Raw genomic sequence first — 25,588 nt, forward strand, 5'->3', positions numbered from 1 at the left:
GTAGTTCTTTAGACAAGTATGTAAGCATGAAGAAAGATATATAATACATTATTAAGATTGTTTGGAGTCCATCTGGTCTTTTATGTCCCTATGTTACATTATCATCCATAAAAGCTAATTTTAGAGAATATTATTAAGATTCCAAGGCCTCATTCTCAAAAATTATGACATGTCAAAAGTAACATACCTTTTCCAAAGATTCTTTGATACAATATTAATGATTTGCTCACATGGTATGTTTTATACTTTATACTGCATTTTGTGTGAGTCTCATTGCATATGCTTATAATCAGGTGTTCACCCTGGAAGCTCCTGTGTTCTATTTACTGCACGTTGTTTAATGTTGCTTCTTTGTAGGGTTTTCTGTGCTGCTCATCCCAGCAGTGTTTTACTGTAAAGAAATTCTCAGTAATACTCTGGAGCATGAAGTTTGTATTGTCCATGTTTTCAAATACAACTAAATCATTGTGAAACCAGGTTTTCAGTAGTTTTGGGTGTCCTGCTTGAGACATCTAGAACTTCATTTTTCAGAGTATTTGACCAATATTACACCCTTCATGTTCATAGCAGAGATTGAATGACTTCAAGTTCAGGTGGCTGGCAGCTATGAGAAGTTCAGTTGTGCTTCACATCACATCAGGACATCATCTTGCTGTCTGAGTGATAGCAGTTAACCAATTATCAAACTTTCTTCCTTCTCCCCTCCTGGAGGACTTTACCTGGGGGAAGAGGCAGGCACAAGCAGGCAAGGGTGCTGCTCAGGTCCCCTGTCTCCAGCTCAGCAGGTGCTTCACGCCTCCCAAAGCAGCTGCTCTACCAGTTTCCTAACTTTTGAACACTGATTCTACCACTTTTTTCATGAAGTACCACCAGTTTTTAAACAACTGAGTGTAGCGCTTGTGAGTGTGTATGGGTTTTTGCATTTATTTGCAAGTCTTCATTTTTCTGAAAAGCAAAGGAACAGACATATGCCATGTTATACCTGAGTGGACCAGACTTGGAGTTGAACTCACTGCACCCATCTTGGCCATTTGAGATGCTGGAATAGTCAGAAGATTGCAGAGAAATGGGGTCAATTTTGCCAGGACATTTCTTAGCCTCTGTCTGACAGCAGAATAATGAAATTCAGGAACGTTGGTTTGCATCCCAAGCGCTGGGGTGGGAGTGAAATACCAGGTGGGGATGGTAGGCTTCTCCATGATACTCAGCCCTTTGCTCCCTTCCCTTCCCTTCCCTTCCCTTCCCTTCCCTTCCCTTCCCTTCCCTTCCCTTCCCTTCCCTTCCCTTCCCTTCCCTTCCCTTCCCTTCCCTTCCCTTCCCTTCCCTTCCCTTCCCTTCCCTTCCCTTCCCTTCCCTTCCCTTCCCTTCCCTTCCCTTCCCTTCCCTTCCCTTCCCTTCCCTTCCCTTCCCTTCCCTTCCCTTCCCTTCCCTTCCCTTCCCTTCCCTTCCCTTCCCCTCCCCTCCCCTCCCCTCCCCTCCCCTCCCCTTCCCTTCCCTTCCCTTCCCTTCCCTTCCCTTCCCTTCCCTTCCCTTCCCTTCCCTTCCCTTCCCTTCCCTTCCCAACAGCAAACCTTTACTTCAGCCAGTCTTTTTCCTAGTTTTTCTCTTGTCCTCTGCATCCTTACTTCTTCATACACTCATAGCCATGGGTGCATAATGAAGGAACCTGGAGATGAACATGAGGGACAGACTACCTGCTCTTCATCATAGAGAGCAATCAGTACTGGGAAAACCCATGTGGAGGAATAGTCTCAGCTGCTTTCTCAGATGATACATTTATAAATTCAAGTGTCATTTCATGGGAAGTTGAGATATTAATCTGTAACACAATCCGTCATTGCCCCTTCCAGAGTTCAAGTCCCTCTTCTACTGCATCTTAAGGAAGGGCACCCAAATTTTTTGGGAGTCATACGGTGCTTTCCTCTGGGTGCATTCTTGACAAAGCTGAGCAGTTCTGGTTGGAGTGTGTCTCTCTCACACACACACAGAGAAATCACTCATACACCTAGTATGTATAATTTTAGACTGTGTTTTTTGACAAAATCATAGCTGAAAGGAATGGAAGTGTTGCCAGCAACTTCGGTAATAGGATTGCCAACCCATCTCTAGAACACTTTTAAATGCTTTAGTGATGCCTTTATAAAATAGGGCTGCCACCCAGTAAATAAGGTAAACATATGATTGTGTGAATATGTCAGTTATGCATTAATCCCCGTTTAATTTATCAGTTTATTTTCTGTATTTTCTCCTTTTTTGTAATGATTGAAATTAATGGGGCTGTTGTTGAGTTTGTTCATGTGTAGGAATTGATATGCAAAGTAAAAATCACATTACAAAGCATTATATCTTCTGCTATGCAGATTGCCATATTGCTTATAGTACTGACTAAGCCTTTGCATTGTAAACAAGTGTCTTTATATTTGCCCTTAGTTGCAACTTTTAGTACTGTTCAGGTCCAGAAATGCAGTCTCTGGTAGCTGGTAATTTGTACAGCATTACATAAAATGCTGTGAATTGCAACTTTACTTTTTCATAAAACAAGCACTTTTTCTAGCTTAACCAGCCTTTTTTCTGGCTGACATTAGAGTTTTTGCTGCATCTTTCAAATATATATACTTAATACAGATATATATGGGTAATGTTAAATACTTTCATATATTATATCTGTGCATCTATGTGTATTTATATAACAATATATGCATATTATGTATTTAACATGCATAATATATATGTGCATATAAGTGGTACATATATGTATGTTAACTATAGCAGTACAAGTTTAACTGTTTCAATAGTACAAAGAAGATTTATCTTCCCTGTTTTGTTCTGTCTGGCTAAATGGATCTTTAATTCTGTCTAGTTACACAACTTCAGGTTTCATGCAGACATATTTTAGCAGCTATGGCTGAAGCTAAAACCTCTCAGCAAGGAGAATATAATTCAAATTCAAAATACTCAAGCATATTTCAAAACTCTGATGTTGTATCTAAGTCAAAGTGGTGTCCTCACTTGACATTGCAACAAATGCATTGGACATTTTTCAGTTTTGTGGAGAGTGCAAATCTTTCAGACATGTAAAATTGCTTTGTGAAGTATATGGCAGACCTAGCTTTCCTAGCCCACCACCTTGCAATTAGGATTCATAAAAAAACTGAAGGTCATATCTAGTAAGACTAGCATTGCCTTAATGCCATTAGCATAGCAGCTTGTAACCAGAGAGTTTCCAGGCTTCCAAAATATCTGTTACACTGCCTATATCGTAATACAACTGAACAGCCTAAGGAATTCGAGTCTTTTAAGACTGCATTGAATACACATGAAAAAGTTTGATCTACTTGTAAAAAGCAAAATGGAGACCATGTTAACAAAAAAACCAAACCCCAAAACTCAAACAGTAAATTCAGTGCTAGTTTCCCATTACATATGTGTATGTATGTGGTAAGAGCACTTGCCTAACATACAAAAAGGCAAAATATATGTCAGCTCTCCCAGCTCATGCATCTCCCCACTCCTAAGTAAATGCAGATGTGCAGGTGGTGTGCTCTCTCCACAATCTGTTTTCTGTGGCCCAGTGAATCCCACATTCTTTTCTGCATAGTGGCGAAGCTTCAGATGTAGGGGAGCACCGCATCCTGGCTCACTGCTCCCTGAAATAAGCAGCTGCTGGGGATTAGGACATTTCTTTTGGAAGTAAAATTCTGAATACCGTTTGATAGAGTAGGCTACTGAACTGTCATGCGTCCTGGTCAGTGCTTGAATCAGTTGGCTATTGCATACAAGGAGAGCAGCATCCCTGCTGCTGCTGGCAGAAAGGCACCTGGTTTCCACTTTTTGAGACAACAGATTCCTGTATTGTATCTAGCCCCAGTCCATGCAGATGTTTTGGAATTTCATAAACCAGTTTAGGCTGTTCTCAGTGAAAGCATCATAGAAAGAATAAATAAGAAATATGGTTATGTTCGATGCATGATATTATTTGTTTTGTAGCTATTAAAGTGCTACAAGAAATTTGGCAATATTTCCCTTAAAACAATAACAATATAAAACCAGAAGAATGATGACATGCACATACAGCTTTTACTTTTTTCCATGAAACATTAGAATCCCTAGCTGGGAAAACAGTAACGTAAGGCTTTTACAGCAGGTACTTCATACTTCTGTGATACCTTGGTCTTTCATTCTTTCTGGAGTTATTATGATATAGTCAGAAATTTTCAAGGAATCATAAATAAAACTATGTGTGTGCAAGTGTGTGATGTATCTGAGTATCTGGTAAGTGAACATATATATTTGTAAAACAATTGTCTAATCTGATAATAACACAAATCCAACCATATTCTTTTCTAGCAAGGAAACCAACTCTCTACTGCAGCTGAAAATGTTGCGCAAACTATATTTAAGTTAATTCCATGAGTTCGAGTTGAGGCTAAATCATGTGAAGCTTTACATTCAGCAATGCAAAAACCGAGACATGCTCTCACACAATTTATACCAAAAATGGCAGAAATTTCTTGAGCTTGAGAGAAGCCAGACTTTGATTTGGAGAGGAACTGTGTTTGTTTTTGAAGTGAATTAATAAAACTAGATTTCACTATTAGCCTAGTGCTTCCATTTGGGGAATTAAAACACTTGTATCAAATTAAAGTTGCATATCCTTTATCAGATGTACCCAGGTTGCATTCATAAAACATCCATTTTTACTTACATACCCTGAATGAATCCATGAGAATCCCCTGTAGATGATGACAAAATGTATATTTAGATTTGAAGATGTTCTTCTGAGCCACCTCAGCTAATTATAGATGACAACCCATGGCTTACTCCTTTGTTCTGAAACATCAAGAATGTGTCAAAAAGCTTCGGAATTCTCTAGAGTCCCAGATGTTGTTATTGCAATAGGTGACTGGAATTAACAAAATACGAAACGTCATTTGCTAGGAGCCTCTTGTGACTTAGGTAGGAAGGCAGCTGTACTGCAAATATGCATATGAATTCTCCACCGGAGTGAACAGAGTTAAGTCAAAGGAATCTCTAAAGGAGTTAAAGAGCTAAGCAGGAGAGAGAAAACACTGCTGGAGAGAAGTCATTCTCTCATAAACAACTTCACAGGAGTATTAATAAAATGGCTGATCCCATGTAGGCTAGAAGAAGGGTTTCTTCTCAAGGACAGGCTTGGGGTTGGAAGTGACCTACAATGTCAAAAACATTAAAACCAGACAGGATTATGGGAACACAGAAAAGCTGAGAGAAGGAATAAACAATTCAAGATGTTCCTTCCACTAAAGAGACAGCAAAGACAGCAGATGCAAACCTAAGCTTAGGTAAGCTTTGTAGGAGCTGCATAAATATTCAGCCAATTTCCTTCTCTCTACCTCCTTAATGTCACGGTACTGGAGATAACTCATTTAAAGCTGAGTCAGGCCTGCTGAAGTTTGATCACAGCCTGCACAGCCTGGACCTTCCTGGTACCAGCTGACATAATCACTGCTGTTACCTGAATGTAACCTTCATTCCGGTCACAGAGTCCAAAAAATGTTGAATTCCTCAGCATGGCTTAAGGATGGACACCAGTCACTAGATGTGTGCACAGCACTGTCATGAAAAGGGACAGTGTGGCAGCTACATAGTTTTCTGACACATATTCATGTAAAACCTGAATGGAGTTAAACTCTTTTCTAGGCTTTGAAACTCACATAATACATGTTCCTTGTCTACGTAGAGAGGATGCCAAACCTCTGTTTCTCATTTAAAGAGAAGCACCTGTTTCTCATTTAAAATAAAACTATGTTACACCATTTTGGCTACGTAAAAAAATCTTCTGAGGTTGGAATAGGTTATGTTTACCCACAAGTAAAGCTGTTTGCATTGGTAGAAAGCTTATGCTGGCCATATTGGCCATAAGGCTCATGTCTTTGCCCTTGAGGAGGTCTCTCAGAATGTGTTTAAAGGACACATAGGCATCCAATAGTACCAAGAACATTATTTACTGAAAGTGCACTAGATCCACAATCTTACGCATATTTTACTATAAAGGGGAGCTTAATTGCTGGTGTTAATAAAGAAATGTTTTGATAATGGCTGATCTGTAACTGCTTGAAATTATATTGCTCCAGCTGAAAGGCTTTGATCATTAACTATTTTTGTGAAACCAATAGAATGGGAAAAAAAAGATTTTTCTCTGTAAGTTGAACAGCCATGGTTTGTTTGAGACAACACTGACTTTTTGATTTTATATCGCAAACAGCAATATTAGTTGAGCACTGCTTACAAGAATGAAGTTATTGCAAAAGTATTTAATTCCCGTATATTATGGTATCATATGCTCTAGTAGATAAGAATACTGAATATAAAGCGTGTATACAGTATGTAATTTGAAGATGTTCATATACATATGTGTGTATATATATCTCTACAGTCCTACTTTCTGGCAACATTTCTAACAATAACTGCATTAAGATGTTAAAAAAGCAAAATTAACTAAGTATGGGCACTTGTAGTTTATAGGTATGCTTCTGAAGAAACACAGGTCAAAAGTAGTGCTCATCAATTGGGAATGATTCTCAGCCTCTGTTAGCCAGGTCCTACCTGCTTTTCATGAAAAATTTAATGAGCATCCAGACATTAATACTGAAGTAACAGTGTTGGGCTTTGATCCAAATTCCATTTAAGTTAATAGGAGACTTTCCGTTAAATTCAGTAGTCTAAGGATTAGGCCCATAGAGTATTGCCTTGTTAAAATATTTCCTCGCTTTACTTTCAATCACATGGCTGTTGTTTCTGTTTCAACAGAAGTGGGGTTAGAAGATCCAATGATAGCCACAGGCATCAATGATAGCAGAAGGCAGCTACAAGTCAGAAAGGGAATCAAAACCCATGTGTAGATTTCAACAGCTGTTTGGTTACCCAGATCTGCAGGTGAAGGTTTGAAGTGCAACTGTAGACTTTTCAAAGTGGAAGTAAAATGATATCCCAAAGGAAGCCATGGAGATGCCGAGCTGGCATCACTAGACCGTTGCTGTTTTCTCTGGCGCCGCTTAGGTTGAGCAGGATGTCTGTACCAAAAATAATTTTTCAACAACTGTAGGATTGGGTTGGATGTTTTGGGGTGAGGGAAATCCCAGTGCCACTTTGCTCTAAGGAACTGACAAAGCCCCCTATGCCTGAATTCAGTCTCTGATAAGAAGGACTATTAGTCCCGGGCAGTTCTCCTTAGGAAAAAATAGCACAACTGGATGAGCAATGCTTAACCCCTTAACCTAATTTAATTCTTTAATTTGGTAATTATGTATAAGGAGTTTTGGCACACAATAGGGGAGTAGAAGGTGGATGGGAAAGTTCACTTTGCTCTAGAATTGGAAGGAAAGGCATGAGTTTGGTGAAAACTGGGGGGGGAATAACTTGACTCAGCACTTCCCAAACTTTGTGCAAAATGATCAACTCTCAACACTTTCTCTGAATAACATCAGTCATCTGTATCATCACACATTTCCTTGAAAGTATGATCGAGTAGAATAATTTTGTGGACTGAGGGTCATGCACCAGTACTTTTAATTAATATAATTATATTCATTATCATAAGAGTTACAGTAGTGTTTATTTTGTTTCCTTCCTTTCCCCATTTCTCTTCTACTTTCATTCTCTTTCTCCTGGGATTTCAAAATGTTCTTCCCTCTTTTTCTTCGTTTTTCAGTAGAACAATAGATACTCGTGAAAAAAAAAAGTGGTTTTGTGTTGTACCTAAACGGCAGTCATGCTTTTTCTGTAGCATTCCATTGCCTTGGCCTAAGCTACCTTGTCTTCACTTTCTGATTATTATTTTTCAATTTAGGCAACAGTATTAGATGATGATGTGAGATGGAGAGGCAGGTCCATAAGAAACCCTACTCCTAGCCTATGAAGAACTTGAAAGATTTAGAGTAAGGCTTTGACCTGAACTCCAGAACAAGTAGAATCCACTCAAGGAGCATAAAGGACTGTCAAGAAAAGCTAGTTTGTGCTCCTAGCGTATATTCGCTAATGTATGTGTACGAGACCGCGTCCTACCATTAACTAAATATAATATTCTGTCGCCCTCTAGTGGTGGGTCTACAACACCATACTTCTGACAGTAGCGATAAAAGATTTTCTCACGGCATGTCTGGTAGAAGACCTTGTCTCATGTAGGAGAAACTAGGCTTCAATGTTTGTTGTCCTGTGTGTACAGATTTGTAATTTTTATCTCCACTGCATATATCTCTAAATGAATTGTATCCTATAACTGCATGCCAAAAATTAGAGATGTAAATCATCTGTATTGGTTTTGGGCAGATTAATTAACTAAAGAGGGTTTTTTTAAAAAATTATTTCTGTACTCTTCTCTTGGATAAGGCAAGAGAAAATTGACTGAATTCCAACCTGCAAAGTTAGGGAACATGACTGTGCACTTGAAGCCCATATTGGCTAATCAAATCCCTGCTTTCTGAATTCCTAGTTTTACCCATAATAAAAGTCCTTGTCTAAGACTGTGTGATGCTGTACTGGACAAGTGCAATGCCCACTCAAATCTGTGAAAGCAGTAATTGTGCCTGAAATAACAGTGTGACCTATGCATCATACGCGCCTCTTGGTATATTTGACAGTAAAGCAACATAACAAAGCCAAAATATTTGACATCACCTATTCCATTAGCTTCAGCAATACTTACAAAATCTGGGTTTCAGACCCAGCCTTAGAAAAAGCTGAAAGTGCAGTATGCTAGAGAACAGCATTTAATGGGTTCATTTATCAAGATTCCCAGTAACTGATAATAATATTGATGTGGTTTACACTGATATTGGACAATTTGGCTTCAGATCATATGTAATTTAAAGTGTCCTAAGTAACAGCAAAATACTTGGTTTGAAACGGAAGTGTTGTGCCCTTCACTAGATCGGGAGGTAGTGAAACATACAGAAAGCTTGAGACAGCTGGAACAGTCCCTTTTGATCACTTTGCAGACACTCTTCTCAGAGGTAAAGCATGTGTTATTCATCTCTGGCCAGAGACTGTACAATTCCCCTCAATATAATTTGGTATTTCAAGTATTAAAGGATACTAAGGATCTGATATCTCTCTAATTTTGTCAGTATGAGCCATGCATTCACCACTTGTGTGAACTCAGAATTACCCAATAATTAAATTGGTTCATTGTATGGTTGTTAAAGAGGTGTATGGCAGCATCTTTGTAGTCACAAATGTAATGTAAGTATGTATCAGTATGTCACAAATAGCACCGCAAAGGCTTTTTGATACCTCCTCACCAAGAGGAATCGTTTAACCGATCTGCCCTTAGACACTTTAGGAGCAATTATCCTCGCTTGGACCAGATAGAGCCTTCCAGCTATGTCATGGAAAGGCAAAGTGTTTGCATGAGGGGACGATGCACTCAGTAAAACTTCAAGTTTCTCAATAAAGAACACAGCATACACCTCTTATAATGTGTAAAGAGCCCGGGACACTCAAGAGGAGGGTCCTGACCATGCTGCTAATTAGTAAACCTTCTTCTGAATCTCTGAAATGTCACCAAACCTGCCAGTCTTTGCTCCCACACTCACGAGAGTGTCCTACAAATACAACTGGGAAGGGAGTGGGGAAATATTTCTCATGTCATCGTGAACATTATTAGTTCAGTGTTTTGAAAATAATACCAAAAAAATGGCAAATTATGCACCTACCTTTAGGTTTTATTGTATACTATCTGTGGGTTTTTATGTCTGTATCCTGCAAACGTGCATATAATACCTACTGCACACGTGTACATCCACATGCAAGCAGAGCTAGGGAGATCCACAGAGGCAGAGATTTGCATTCATTTTATCATATTCATTTAATTTCCCTTAGTTTGCTGCAGAAAACAAGGTTTTTTGCTAATGGAACTGCAGTTAGGTAAAATGAAGTTATCTTTCTCATCTTTATCATCGTATATAATGAAGCGATTTCAGTAACACGTGTGTCAGCGGATTGTTGGTGATGGTACGTCCCTCAGAAAGAATACAAATAGACTTCACTGAACCTGGAGTGCTTGGAGTAACATGAAACTTACTCTGACTTGAAAACTGAGCAAACATGACATGGAGGTCACGAGAATAAGGGCATATATGCATCTTTCAGCCCTTGTTTTGACAAAGTGACTTCTTTCTCCAGAGGAACATTTCTGCCGTTTTTTTCCAGCATGTTTCACCTTTCACTGGCTATTAATCCCAGTATGACTTAACTGCAAATTACGATTCCCACCTATAAGCTCATGGGATTTAATTCTTAAATTTTTTTCATCATTTATTTGGGCACACAGTTAGCACTCAGAAGATCTAAGAACATAAGGGTATGAAAAACAACAGATTGAGTTAAAATCAAACTTAACAAGTTATAAATATTAGAACAAAGAATATGATTAAAATTCACATTCATTAATGGAAAATTTTTATTACTAGTGGCTTTAAGAAATCAGGGTAGACCATAACAGTTTTGAAAATCTGTGCATTTTCTAATATTCTATGCAGTATTCTTCCAGCTTTAGAAAGATAGCTTCCCTGTGTCTGATGCAGTCAAACATTTACGTAGACATGAGTTTTAAACAGAATTTTTAGAACTTTATGAACTGCATTAACAAAGGAAGTTTTGCTAAAAGTGAACTTTTTCAGAATATTCTTATTTTTCTGAATGCATGGCTTGTGAACCATATTTGATACAGGTGTGGATAGCATCCCAGCACAGAATACTTCAAAATAAAGGTCGCAGCACAGCAACTAGCATATTTATTCAATGCAGCAGAACAACTGTGGAAGGGGTTTAGCCTCTTCATCATGTTAGCTAACTGATAAAGCACTATTAGTAGTTATCAACGTTTATGGTAAAGGACACTGAAGTTCTTATCCCTGGTTTTCAGATGGGAAAATGAGACATGTCAAAGATCACTGCAGACTTTTGCTGGAACCCACCCTCCTGAATCTGTTTTCAACTAGGCCATCAAATTTGATGACAATAGCAATGCCTGCTTATGTGAACAAATGTGACAGGCTTGGTTGTCTTTGTTGTGTAGGTTATTAGGTCAGTGATGCCAGTTCCGAGTTTGGAAAAAGTAGAATGTCAGGCTAGGCCAGGAAGCAGAGGGGCTACATTCTTTTTTTACAATGCTGAAGACAAATGTGTAAGGTAATAGGGATTAATTATTTTTCTAGTGTAATAACCAAACTCCATGTCAAGGACAATTTGATGGTCCAGATATGTGTTTTCCCATGGTGAGACTCTTAAAGAGACCTCAGGGGGGAGAACAGCAGCATTTTGTAGCTTCTAAGTGTTGTCTGGTTTTTGTTTTTTCTCAACAGAGCTACAGTGAACCTGTTGATGTTAAAGCCTCCCCACAACCCCAGATGATGAATTCAAAGCAGTCGGTGTTTCATGGGCCCACCCAGGCTCACTCTGCACTGTACCTCAGTTCCCACTACCACCAACAACCAGGAATGAATCCTCACATCACCGCCATGCATGCCAATATCCCCAGGAACATAGCACCCAAGCCTAACAACCAAATGCCAGTGACTGTTTCCATAGCAAACATGGCTGTGTCCCCACCACCACCTCTTCAGATCAGCCCCCCTCTGCACCAGCATCTCAACATCCAGCAACACCAGCCGATTTCAATGCAGCAGTCCATTGGAAACCAGCTACCGATGCAGGTCCAGTCTGCTTTACATTCACCTACAATGCAGCAAGTAAGTTTGACCTTTGCAGTTGTCTGGGGAAATGGGGTTTTTCTGAGAAAAAAAAAGTCAACCAGAAGTTGACGTAGTGAGGGAGATTTAGAGCCGTGGATTAGCTTTAATTTTGCGGAGTTCCAAAACCATGTTAGTATAGTCTGAGGACTTAGTCTTTCAAAGGCAAGAACAAATGAATGAGTTTACTAGATGATGGGGAACTTCAGTGGAACTGTTTGTGCTAGCAACGATGTTCATCGCATTCTTCTGAACACTAGCCCTGTCCCCCCCTCAAGTTCAGGAGTTATCCTTTAACTAGAAGTGTGTCCATAGATCCATCTACAAATCTGGGAGTACCCTGAAATGTAAGTGAAATGTTAAGTCTTCAGGACACATATTTTACAAACAAAAGGCAGGCATGTCTAGAAAAAGATATGATTGTAGCATGTGCTTTTATCCTTGTGCTGACTGTGACGTACAACAGTCAGAGACAACATGAAGCAACACAGATTGTGTTAAACATGCTAGGTTAAGTGAGCACGAGTATGTTTATGCTGCATTCATAACTTCATTTTGCTAGATAAACATAGCTTTTTTTTACTGGAAATAAGTGGGCTGTCCCCAGTATCCCAATATGGTGGCTTTTTTTTTTTTTTTTCCATTCTCTATGTTTTAGGTAGTTGTCCTCAGTGGATTTCCTGGGAGTTCTGAATGAATGCAGGCCAACCATAGTATTGTGAGTTTTGGGCCCAGGCCTATGGAGGGTTAGAGCAGGTTAACTCTGCTGATTTCATGAGAGAAAATTTCCTTTTGTATTGGATGAGATCTGACTATCAATAATAAGATCTTGCTTTGCAAAGAAGCATTAGAATGAAATTTTTTTTGGATGGAGTTGCAAGAATCTACAAAATTTGTATACACAAAACCTGTCAGTTCTGGTTGATAATACATAGTCATGAACTTGCTGCATGTTTTGAATATCTCTATAAATTCACCTTTGCTAACAAGGCATTTGCATTTGCTTTCCAAGCCGGAAACACTTCATCTCAAGCTTGGTCTTTAGAGATGGGAATACCTGAACACAAAACATAGCTTCTAGCTGGGAGAACAATTTAACAGGGAAAGAAATTTTCCTAAGCAGGACAAAATAAAGAAAAGTTGAAAGCAATCTGGACTGATAAATTTAGTTGTTCAGAAGGTAAACCAAGGTGTGCTCAGGATGATCTGGATTTTTTCAGAGACTTTGATCTTAGTCTCAAGAGTGATTTGGAGTAATCAGATAGGAAGAAAAATTTGTAAAGTGGTTACAACTTTTTCCTAGGCCAGTTTATTTTTCATGATCAGAGTAAACAGACACAACAGACTTACGACTACACAAATGTGGAGTCTTTTACTGTCGTCTATTCCTGAAGGTTTTCCTATTATTTAGAAACCCGGTGTCCTGGTGTGAGTATGCTGGGACAGCCCATGCTGAACTCTCAGAGAAACTCAGGAGTTAACCCCAAGCCTGGGCAGCAAGAATTAGCAAGGGGAAGTCCTAGACAGGTGAGCCAGAAGGTCTGTCTGGAGACCCTAAGCCTGATGCAATCCTGGTTGAACCTGAAGGCTCAGAGCTATGAGAGACAAAGCAATGGACTCAATGCAATAGCCTCGTTCATTTACCAAACATGAAGAATGACATCTGTGACAGCAGCCTGTTGAGATTGATAGTTATATTACCATGAGTTTTTATTGCAAAGTGATTCAGTCTTCCAAGATCAGATTGTTCGCAAAGTTCAGTGTCACTTGTACCTTACTTGTCCAGTGCAGAGCTACAGAAGATCAAACCCCTTATGTCTTTTCCAGAATCATTGATAGGCACAATTTACTGGGCAGATTTGAAAATCTGGCTTTATTTATTGAATTAATAGTACAGTAGTGGCTAGCAAAAGATGTAATGCAGATGTTAGATACTTATATAAGTATACATACAACATCATCATTATCGTATGAGTCCAAATGCTTAGGCATTATTGCAAACCATTACATACTGCAAAAAAGGTAAGATAATATGACTCTTCTGATGTTTTATTTTACCAAGTTGCATGCTTGTAGCATATGATGTGCGCATCAATGGCTTGAGAGTACTTTCACTCATCTGAGAGATGTGTGGCATGCAGCTGAGTTATTTTTAGCTTGAGAGAAAACACAGGGCACTAGGTTGTAGAAAACAGATATCTAGAAGTCAATATGTAGACCTGTACCATGATGAGTCTTTTGATTTACTAAGTACAAGTACGGTGAAGTAAAAAATGCTGTACCTCTGTGTTCCTGCTCTCCACTGTTAAACTCATGAAAGGTTAGCTTAAATACTTTTTACCAACTCATATTCCTCAGTCAGAAAGACTAATGCTTGTAATGAAGATACCATGGTGAGATATTTCTGAGCTTCACTCAAGGTGACAGGTGCTTCTTACCTGTTGAAATGCTACACTGCTAATCTTAACGACATTTCTCTTTAAGCACTGTGGAAAATCTACAAGCCAGTTTATATTTCTTACGCTCCTGCTTTTGTTTCAAAGTCATACAGCTTTTGAGCTCTGGAAAATCTGTGTAATTTCACATTGGAATATTTGTAACTTTTTTTTTTATTATGACTTTTTTAGCGTGCAACAGTTTACACAGTTTGTGAATTGAGTTCAAATATAGAATCCATTTCCTTTAAAGAGTGATCTTGGCAAAGACAAAGCAAAAAGTATGTTAAATTTTAGGGCAACAAGTATACTAACAACACCATGATTTGCCATGCCAAAGCAGAACAGTGGTGTGCTGTCTAGTCTGTTAGGTATGACTCTTTTTAGACATACTCAAGAAATGTTAGAAAACATTATCCCCAGGATTTGGTACTGCATTAGGGCACAGAGGACAGGCTGGCCACCAGGAGGCACGAAGCAAGAATTCAAGAAGCTATGACTTGAAAGTGAAGGCCTCCTTCTGACTCAGTTGTCAGAAGGCTCTGCTCTCCCCTCTGTTTGAAATCGAGCAAACACCCTGCTGATCACAGAGCATGCTAAAGAGGAAAAGACGTAGTGGGAAAAAAGGCGAGCCCTCCAAATGATGACAGCAGCACAGAGTCAACAGCACTGAGGACAAAGAAGAGGCGTAGCACCACCCTGTATGTCCAGTGAGGAGAGAAGGAGGACTCTGAATGTGAGGTTCAGTCCTGAGAAGCATGGCGCAGACCACCTCGCCTCATAAAAAGAAAGACAGCCAAGAAGAATGGGAGAATATGTAGTCTGATAAAAGCAGAAGCAATAGTTGCATTTAATTCAATTTTCTTTCAGTTCTGCTTCGCTCAGCTCTTTGATTTCCTCCATGCTAAAGGTGTGGCCACCCTAAGCCTTTTCCAAAGGCTCCAGTGGGCATCCAAGAACAGAACAGAACATCCAAGCAGCAAGAACAGAAACTACTTAACATCCCGCTCCCTACAGCATGGCTTGCCACAGGAGACATTTTCCTTTTCGGAAACCTCACCAAACAGACTAATACACTGTAAGAAGACATGAGGTAAATTTTCGCATGTCACACGGCAGTGTGAAGCTTAATGGGCAAGAGGGGGGTGAGTCTGCTAACAGCTTGCTAGCAGTCTTCTACCACAGGCGTTTGCAGACTCACCTGTCTGGGTACCACCATTGCAGGCAGACAGCTGTGCTGTAGACATGTTGGAAGCAGCAGTCACAGCTCCCACTGATGGTGGGTTCTGATTTTTTTCCTTTTTTAACCAAAATCCAGCTTTGAAATAGTTTGTGGCTTACTAGTGTGATGGTCAACAGTAGCAGGCTCTGGGAATCCCTGCTCTCTACAGATCCCCTGCTTTAACACCATGGTTCTGGGAGATTTGGTGACTCATTTTCTCCAGGAGAGGGAGGATGGTTGCTTATCAAAGACTGGCTTGTAGTATATCTGAAGGACTGCCAGCTCCAAGAAAAATCACATAAAGATCCAGACCTCAGTCCTGGCAGGCAGGGACACAGTTCTTCAAAACCACCATGCGTGAAATCCACAAACTCTTCTTCTGAGTAACTTTGAGGAGGAACTGATAAGAAGTGCTGACCTAGGGAGACAGTTCTGCCCCCACTGCTGCCAGGACAATGAGCTGATCTTCATCAGCTCCGCAGGGAACAGCACGTCCTCCTCCACTTCCAAAGCCCTTGCCTGCATGTGTGCAGCTGCCAAACCAAGAGAGACTGCCAGCTGGAGAAGGGCAGTCTCCTCCAGGAGTCCACAAAAACTACAGAACATCAAGAATATCAGAAGTGTTGGTAGCCAAAAATCCTCAGTGACTGCACAATTTCTGTTATTTTTAAAATCAATTAATTCTGTAGAGTATGGAGCTGATGCAATGCATCCAAATTGTTCTGAAATGCACAAGGCAAAGTATACGGTCATATGCCTAGGATTAGTAAATACTTTTTGATCTCTTTTAAACAATCTTCTCTAGTTTGAGTTATCTAAATATTTTTTGTAACTTCTACAAAGTAGACTATTTTGTCTCTATTCCTTTCTGTTCCAAAATGAATAAATTAAATAAGGGGCACTACTGTAGACCTTTGGAGTGCTCGTTTACAGTGTTAATGCTTTACATTGTAACAAATGACCATTTAGTTCTATTCTCATACTTAGATTTCAGTTAGATCCTGATTTTGATGATACTTCTAATTCTGAAATATACTATATTTTTCTTAAATATTATTAGCAGGAGTCGTGTTAAAGTTTTACTTTGTTAAAGTCTAAATCCACTGTGCAGCAGTCTTTCTTTCATCCACTTTTGACACACTGGAATAATCACAGTGGATTAGGAAAGTGACATTTTTCTTTCATTAAATTCTGATGTCAGCATCTTATCACTGTACTATTTTTTAACTGATACAGAGCTGTTTCTCTCCAGTCTGTTTCTTAGCTTTGACATGATGTTTATTTTTTTACTTAGTTGGGATCGGGTGATCTGAACCCTTGTCATTCAAATCAGCACAATTTCTCCAAAGTTCACGCTAAAACGGCATCTGAGGCTGCAACCTGTTTTCTCGTGCAAAGTTGTTCTTTCCTTTTTCTACTCAAACAGACACTTGTGCTTCTTTCTGAGCATAACCTCCTCTCCAGCCTGATGTACTGTGCTGTTTTGTGTGGAGAGTGATGAGACCAAGGACTCACTCCCTCCCAAACATGCCCAATCTCTGTTAAGGAACGCTTTTAAGTAGCCCTACTGTAAGTATCTCCTTCCCTGCTTAAAATCCTTCACCCAAGCATTGGGTGGGGTGTTGAGTCCCATTACAGCCTCTGTCCCACTTTGTTTCACAGGTAGGGCAAGCAAAACTAGATCCTTAATGTCTAGTAACTATGGCTGCAAGAGTATGCATAGCAAAGGAGCAGAAGATTAATGTATGTCACATTTTATTTTTTATTTTTTTAAATAATAACCCATTTCAGCCTACTTTTAGGTATTTCTTTTCCTTTAGAAAACAAATGTATACAGCAAGATGATTGCATAGCCTGTCAAAAATAATAGCCTCATTTTTTCTAGTATATATTTTATACAGTAAACTCATGGACCTGCTGTATTTGTCCAGATTTCTTCCTCTTTTTTGTTAAGCTTTGTCTTCGAATGAGGTCAAGAGAAAAAAAAAATCATTAATATCTGTCAACTTCCTTTATAACCTTAAGGAAAAATCTTTGTATGATATCACACAGACAGATTTTCAATTTCCTTGTGTAATAAACAGATGCTTTAGGATTTGGATGTAATTTAAAGGTTTAAAATATCACATTGAGATTGATGAATAAATCAGTTGTGAAGACAAAAACATTGATGCCTGTTGAAAATACCTCTCCAGACAGGCAGGAAATGAAATTAGTTCCCAGTAAAGTGTGGAGATGAAGATCACTGTTTAGTTCTGCTGCAGGCTTTTTAGGACTTGCTACAGTGGCACAACGAAACTGCTAGGGCTACAGAAATCTAATTAAAGAGCAAATGTCCCTCCTGACATCAAATTAATCTTTATCAAGTTCCCTATTTTTATTTCAATCTGGAACAAGAAAATGAAATTTAGAATTCTAGGCATGTTGCAAAACAGTTGGTGATTTTCTCTTGAGCATTACAATGCAAAAACATTCAGCATTGTTTAATTAGACCTCGAAGCACTCATTTTCTGAGCACTTCTTATTCCATCATTGTTTGTTAAGGGCTTACATAAATAATACACAAATATTACTACAAGCCTGATACAAGGCTGTTTCCCTCTGTTGTACAGATCTATATTTCTGGAGCTTTTTCTGTTGATGAAAAAGCTGAGGTAATTATTGTTTACGTTTTAAACATCACCATACTTTATCAGTCCTTCATATTGAGTTTAGGTTTCTTAAATTACTTTGCCTTAACAAGCATGCTTTCCAACACCCACATTGCTGGTATTCCAGTAGCCCTCAGCCCCAGCGGGACCACTGAGCTGCAGCTGCTCAGCTGCTTCTGGAGCTGGAGCCTGGCTCAGATACCTCTGCACCGTGTTAAAATTTATCACGTGAGCATGTCCTAAGAAACAGGCCCCCATCTCAGGCAGTTATAAACTAAACAGTCTTGCTGGGTGCAAGATGAAAATGTTGTTACCCCTTATTTTGCAGAGAGAATTAAGTTCAGATCCATGGTCCCAACTTTAACATGAGAGGTATCAATTCAGTCCAAGCACAAATGCATGCATGCTTCGCTGGAAGAGAGCCAAAGCAATTTGGCTGTGGTCACACAGAAAACCTGAGAAAATATGAGAGTAAGTCCCCACCCAGTTGCAAACTGGCATTTAAACCACAGGACCATCCTCCCGTATCTAAGCTATTTATTTATCCTAAATTCAGAAGAAATGGAACATATGTTGCACTGATGGTCTCTTCCTTAGACTTGGGGGAACTGTCTCTTCTTGCTGCATGAGTACTTGAGTTTCTGTGCCTGCTCACTTGCATGCTTTGTTGCAGCACTGCTGGAGCTACTGGCCCCATATAGTGTTTTTCTTGTATGTATGATTGTTTCATGAAGACCAGTAACAGATAGCTCAGGGGCTTTGCTACCAAAGGTAAACCTGAGTGCCTGAGGGTAGGATGTGTTTCTGTGGTTAGTTTCCTCTTACAGCTAAATTAGAAATGCCTTATGGGTGACGTTTTGTATAAAAATGATGATGGTGATATGCAAAACCAATTTGTCTGCCTTCCAATTACATGAAACTCCAATTAAAGTCATTGGGAAGTCTGCTCAATTACAGTTTCCTTTGGATTCGTTGCAGGCATGGGGGTTGTTTATGCAGCCTGATGTGCGGGTTTAGAGCCTGGTGAAAAGGCTGTGTACAGAGCATGGAGGTTACAGTCACCATGAGTGGGTTTTATTTTACCTTATTAGCAGGGCAGTATACATTACATGACAACTAGATGCTGAATTCAGCTCAGGAACTTGACCACTGCTAATGGTCTGTTTCTTGGAGTCATCAGGGACAAAGTGAGGCTTCAGAGAGCATTTAAGGTACCAAGGCGTGACTTGGGATATTCTCCATATGGAAGAGATTATGGAAGAAAGTTGCACTCATTTATAACCTAGGCGAGAATCTGTGGTCTGGAGGAGTGGAGTGAGGTGATGGTGTACACAAGAGGCACAGCAGGGCAGAACACCCATGGGACCTCTGGGGAAGAGCTGGAGTATAATGCACCAAGAGGGATGTGAAGAAGGAAGTGGCATGTTATATTTGAAGGAAGATCCCCATTTCTGGGGATGGAAGGGACCAGGTGGAAACTAAGAATACTCATTTATCTTGATTAAAGGTAGTGTAGTGTGGTTGAGTTGTTAAACCTGCAGAAAAAAACCAGCTCTTCCCAAAACTCCTGTCTTAATGAAGGCTGCGTATATGAAGTGATCACACATAATCCACTAGAATTTAAAATTAAAAGCTATGAGCTTTAATCCCACGTATTCTGTATGTTGACTTTGGCCCGAAGGAGTGGATTTTCAACGTAGGTATCTTGGTTCAAGTTCAGCTTCTGGTTTAGCAGCTGCATATCCAGTTAACTTGAGCGGGCTTTGTATGCTCTTGCCCCAGGAAGGAGTTTGGTCTGGTTTTTTTCAGCAGACATCAATTGCTTTTGTACAGCATTCTCATACTTTTACCCAATGTAGTTCTTCTAACTTTACAGGAACATGATGTTCAGTTATACAGGGTGAACTAGACACACTAGCCTTGAAATTTCAATTGTTCTCCTGGTTTTGAAACACAGCATTTAAACATCGTCATATATCAAAAGAGCTAAAAATTATTATGGCAGATATTTCAGGGAGCAGGTTAGATGTCTCTTTGTAACTTCCACTTTTTTTTCTTGTCTTCTTGGTTTCAAAAAGCAAGTTATTCTGTGCTACTTTCGCTACATTAGTCCAACAACTGTTAAAAAGCTTTGGTTGAATTTCTGTTTAGTTGAGAGAGAAGTACAAATAAAAGAAGCAGCAGATGGTCCCTTTGTGACTGAATGAAGAAAAAGGGTTTTGAGAACAATATGTGAATAGGTGTAGTCTAATAAAACAGTCAGCCACCTGCTGCCTACATCCTTCAAAAAGATTCTGTTGCATATTTTGAGAATTAACGACTTGTGTGTCTCCTTACGTTTAATCTAAATGGAAACTCTAAGGAGCAAACAGACCTTTTTGCCCCAGTGCTGATTGAGTTGTTCTCTTGGTTTTGAATTGTTTCTGCTCTGTCCCTTTTAGTTCCATCCTGTGACTGTGTAATAGCTAACAATGATTTGGCAGTGTTTCATTTCTCAAACCAAAGGAAGATTTTAAAACCTAGAAAGCACCTACATATTTTTTTCCTATTTTAAGTTTGATAACCTAAAGTACAGCTGGAAAAGAAGTATTCTACCATTTCACAGTACACACCGTGGTTTTTTTTAATGCACCCAACCTGTTGCTTAGTTTCCGTACACTGTAATGTACTTGCTTTCGCCTCTAGGGATTTACTCTTCAGCCTGATTATCAGAATATCATCAATCCAACATCAACAGCTGCACAAGTTGTTACCCAGGCAATGGAGTATGTTCGTTCAGGGTGCAGAAATCCTCCAGCACAGACTGTGGACTGGAATAATGACTACTGCAGTAATGGGTAAGCAGCCAGTGAATGCCACCTTGTGTTGAGCAACATTCATGACACAAGTATCTGACAGAATTTGGAAACAGCTTTGTTGCCTGTTTCCCTATGGTATTTCAGAAGTGTGTCTGTGATGGCACCATATTTATTCAGCAGTTAGACTGTTGTGGGAGAACAAGCTTTCAATACATCCATTTATTAGACATTGTTGTCACCTTATCACAGTACATACACTTTGGTCTTCCATTCCTTAGAAAATCAGAACTGAAATCTTAGGGAGAAGGTGTAGGAAAGAAGTGTTAAGATCACTACCTCCTACTTGAGAGGCAAATGTCGTGAACTATTTTCTCCCAGTACTCCATTGTTGAGGAGAGCTTGCTGCCAGTGAAAACAACTAGTTTGGGTCATGAAAACCCACATCAGTGAGGTGCCGGGGTGATGCGTGGGATACAAGATACATGGAAGGCAATGGCATGAAGATGACATGACTGTAACCAGAAACAAAACACCATACCTGTAGGAGCTCTGTGCCCCTACCGTAAGGTTAGTAGCCCCTTCAAACCCTCAACTCCTCTGCAGCATGGTTTTTGTGGATCCATGTTACTGTCCCTTGAACTCCCTGGAAACATTTAAGACTCTGAACAGGAGGTATCTTTTGAGTTTTAAATGATAGATGTTGTGCCCGCCAGCCTGACCTCCCCTTGACCTTGGCATGAATACCAAGGCAAAGGCAGAAAAAAGCTCTTGGTTGCCACCAAAGCATCAAATCGAGCCCAGACAAATGAACACAAAGCAGAACTAAAGACAAGTTTCATCCATTACATTTGCTCAAACTGAGAATTTCACTTGCATTATTGTTTTAAAGTATTTCTGGAACTCAAACGAGAATAGAACAAAAATATTTTTCTGGTTACTAGTTCAGAATAACACCTTGACTAGAACCTGCTGACACTGAGGCAGACTTTAACTAGTCTACACAGCAGCATCACTTTCCCCCGTACCTATCACTGTTGCCCCATGATTTGCCCCCTTGTTCAGCAGAACGGTCTCGCTTCTGTGCTGCACCACCATAATGTCTTGATCTGTGCTGCAGGCCCTTGTAGGAGCCTACCCAGCCCACAGACTTTTATACCCACTTAAACTGATCTCTGAATAGACTGTCCTCTGTCAAACAGGCCATAGCCACCTGTGGCTTTGACTCCCGGTCCCTTTGGAAAAAGCAATGTGCGATCATTGCCAGGAGGTGCCCACTGGGCATAACTTTCCATCAGTAGAAGCTTTTTCTGAGCAGACCCTGTATATACCCTGTGTAAATATGCCTTCGTGAATCTGTGTGCATGGATTTAACCTATCTCTGCTATAGCATGGGCATAAATTGCCAGAGCAGCATAGCTCGCTCTGTGCTGCTCCCAGACTTCAAACCAAGTAAGCTGTAAAGCTGTGGAAGAACAGAACTGGTGCCTGGGTTTTGGCAAGGAAGCAGGAGATTGAGAGTTAAGCCTCTCTCCCAGAAAATCTCTGCAGGGTGACCCAAGCCCCATCAGTGATGCTTCTTCTGCTTTAAATGACATATTTTTTTCTGACTTCTACAGACTGTTCTGAATTAGAAACTAGTAAACTACTCCTTTTTGCTCTGAACTGATATGCTTCAGTTGAAGCTGAAACCCAGTAAGAACTCAACGTAAAAGTGTGCTAGGCTCAGTGCATCGGTGGAAGGTCTCCTGTAGAGCCTGGTCTCCAGTAGAGAGTTGGTCTAGTTGGCTCTACTAGAAGCTTCTGGTGTTCCCTTGCGCGTGCTTACCTGAACCTGCCAACCCAACACTTGGCTATGTCTGTACTAGTAAATAAAATAGGCCAGAGATATCAGTGGCTGGCACCCATGTTCATGTAACTAAGCTCTCCCGACCTCTAAGGGAAGTGGCCACATTATATAGGGTGCTTATGGAGTATCGTTCCAAGACCTGTGCTAAACCCTCAACTGTATGTATGTGGTTTGTGAGGGAAGGATAGTCAGTGCTACCAACTTGCTGGTGCAGATGATCCCAAAACAGGGCTTAAACCCATGTCCCAGGCCTGTGTAGTTTAGAGACAGATGTGGTCTCCGGGTTGCTACATACCACTATGGCACTAGGATTTTTCTTATTATTACCATGATAATGCAGCTGTGCTTCAGTGATATGCCTGGAATTAATGACATGCGGTGGGGTTGTGGGGGTTTTTTTTGAAGAATAGGACTAAAAATTTGGCAAATTTTTAAAAAATCACATTTGTTCTTTTTTTCTTTGAACAGGGTCATGCAGAGGGACAAAGCACTCTACCTTACCTGAAAATCTGAAACACCTCTCCTTTCCACTGAGGAATGCAGGGAAGTCTTTTCATCATGGATTGCTTTATGCAGTCAAGGCAGTTCTGCATTTTATTAGGAAATACAAGTTGCTAAGCACTTAAGACTATTTGAGCTTGTGGGTCACCCACTCTGGAAAAAGTAGTCTTGCTTCTTTCTTTTTCTTTCCCTGCGCCCCCCCCCCATTTTTTCTCTTTCTTTCTCCTTTCCACCGCTACCCTGAGATCCTTTAACGGACATTGCTTTTCTTCTTCCCTGAAGGAAACTTGGACCATTCAGATTTTATGTTGGTTTTTGCTGTGAAGTGCTGCGATAGTAACTGCCTTAGCAACTGTAGATGTCTCGGATAAAAGTCCTGGATTTTCCATTGGTTTTTCATAATGGGTGTTTATATGAAACTACTAAAGACTTTTTAAATGGCTTGATGTAGCAGTCATAGCAAGTTTGTAAATAGCATCTATGTTACACTCTCCTAGAGTATAAAATGTGAATGTTTTTGTAGCTAATTGTAATTGAAACTGGCTCATTCCAGTTTATTGATTTCACAATAAGGGTTAAATTGGCAAACATTCATATTTTTACTTCATTTTTAAACAACTGACTAATAGTTATATATTTTCAAGGTATTTGGAGAAAAAAAGTAAAATATTCCCAAATGATATTAATTAAAAATATTGGCTTTGTCTCATGAAATAAACACAGAAAACTAGGAAAAAACCTAATGTTGATAAAGAGCAAACACATTTATTTTGTACTGCCTAAAAAATGCTTCTTTTTTTTAAAGAGAATCACTTTATGTGTACTGGTTAGTAAAGGTCATTTAAGTCCTTTTATGTATAAAACTGCCAAATGCTTACCTGATATTTTATTAGATGCAGAAACAGATTGGAGACAGCTAAATTATAACCTTTACATATGGCTATGTATTATTGTTTCTTCATACTGTGTCTGTATTTAATCTTTTTTATGGAACCTGTTGCGCCTATTTATGAAATAATAAATATAGGTGTTTGTAAGTAAATTTGTTAGCATTTTAAAGAGGTTTCTTTGACGCTTTAACTTTTGCTGGCACAAATTGTTCACAACTGATGTGAATACTTTATTTAGTTTTTACAGTGACATATATAACACCAAACCTGCTTTACTGGCAGAAAATGAAGGTAACCAATACTTATTTCTGTATTTCTTTGGTTGTTAAGGAAAAAAAAGAAAAAGGTATTTTAAGTAATTCCCTTTTTAAAGCATTGCAGCAGGAAGTTGCCCAAAACTAAGACTTGAACCAACAAAACTGACTGAATAAAACTGCATAATGCTGCTTCTTGAAACTTCATCAGTTTTGGTTAATTAGTCAAGTGGAATAAAATATTACCAACAGAAATATTACCAAATATGCTTCAGCCATTTTATTATACATGCAAAAGGTCTTACAGAGTTTTAGGGAGTGTATCACAAATACATCCTAAAGTGAAAGGTAAGTTCAACAGCCACAGGAAAAGGGATAAAAAAATCCTAAAGAAGGTATTTTGTCAATGTTTTGGATCAGGGATAGCTCTGGAAATATGTTTCTGGAGGATTTCATCCCTGATGCCTGTCCAATTAATGGAGAATATCGCTGATTTGTATTTCCTATGTGAAATAAAGAAAGCAATTCCGATAAAATACACATTATGCAATGCCATTGATTTTTCTTTAAAAACAAAGGTATGCTTGCTTTGGAATGATTCAGGCAATGTACAATCAGAATCACTTGGCATGTAATAACTAATAAATAATGAAGATCAGATGTGATTACTCAAATGACTGTAGCTGAGAGCTCTAATTTTCCTGTCTTGAAACTGTATGAGAACTCGTGATTAAATTCACAGTTTATTGTTTGTCTGTTTAGTACTTTAGAAATATACCAGCACTACTAATTACCCAATGTCTTCTATTTATTATATTATAGTAAACTACGTTTTCCAATCATATTAATTCTAAAGCGAGAAGATAATTACTGGGGATGGGAAAAATCAGCTTTGATTCTGACAGGCAGCTTTCCTTTTTCTTTTATGGAAAAGAACTGTGTTATCTCCATTTCTTTTAGAGCAGGTGCGCAGTCACGTAAAGTTGTTAATTTCGGTATCCAAGCAGAGTTCAAAATACAAGAAAACTTTAATGTAAATAAAAAAAAATACATCATGAATAAAATACTTATTCTGTATGAACCTCTGGCTAGTTGGTGTCTCTCAGTCTGTAAGAAGGGAAACCGGCAGTGTGTTCACCGTGCAGCACCTTACCTGCCCGGTGGTTTGAGTGTGGTTCTGTGCCTGGGCTCTGTTTGGATGGGACAGCTATGCTGGAAGAGCAGCAGTCTTGGCCAGGGTTATACTGAAGCCACTTTGTTCC

The 25,588-nt window shown here is 39.4% G+C and overlaps 1 protein-coding gene across 1 annotated transcript in view; it reads left to right on the forward strand.

Moving 5' to 3' along the window:
• Positions 1-23,186, forward strand: part of TOX (thymocyte selection associated high mobility group box) — a 221,031-nt gene extending 197,845 nt beyond the window's left edge. The window contains exons 7-9 of the mRNA XM_059815614.1: positions 11,343-11,729; positions 20,723-20,874; positions 23,150-23,186. Coding sequence (XP_059671597.1) covers positions 11,343-11,729; positions 20,723-20,874; positions 23,150-23,186 — 576 coding nt within the window. The remainder of the gene's footprint in view (positions 1-11,342; positions 11,730-20,722; positions 20,875-23,149) is intronic.
• The last annotated feature ends 2,402 nt before the right edge of the window (positions 23,187-25,588 follow it).

The sequence above is a fragment of the Gavia stellata genome, chromosome 3 (genome assembly GCF_030936135.1).
Source record: "Gavia stellata isolate bGavSte3 chromosome 3, bGavSte3.hap2, whole genome shotgun sequence".
In the NCBI taxonomy this organism is placed as follows: Eukaryota; Metazoa; Chordata; class Aves; order Gaviiformes; family Gaviidae; genus Gavia; species Gavia stellata.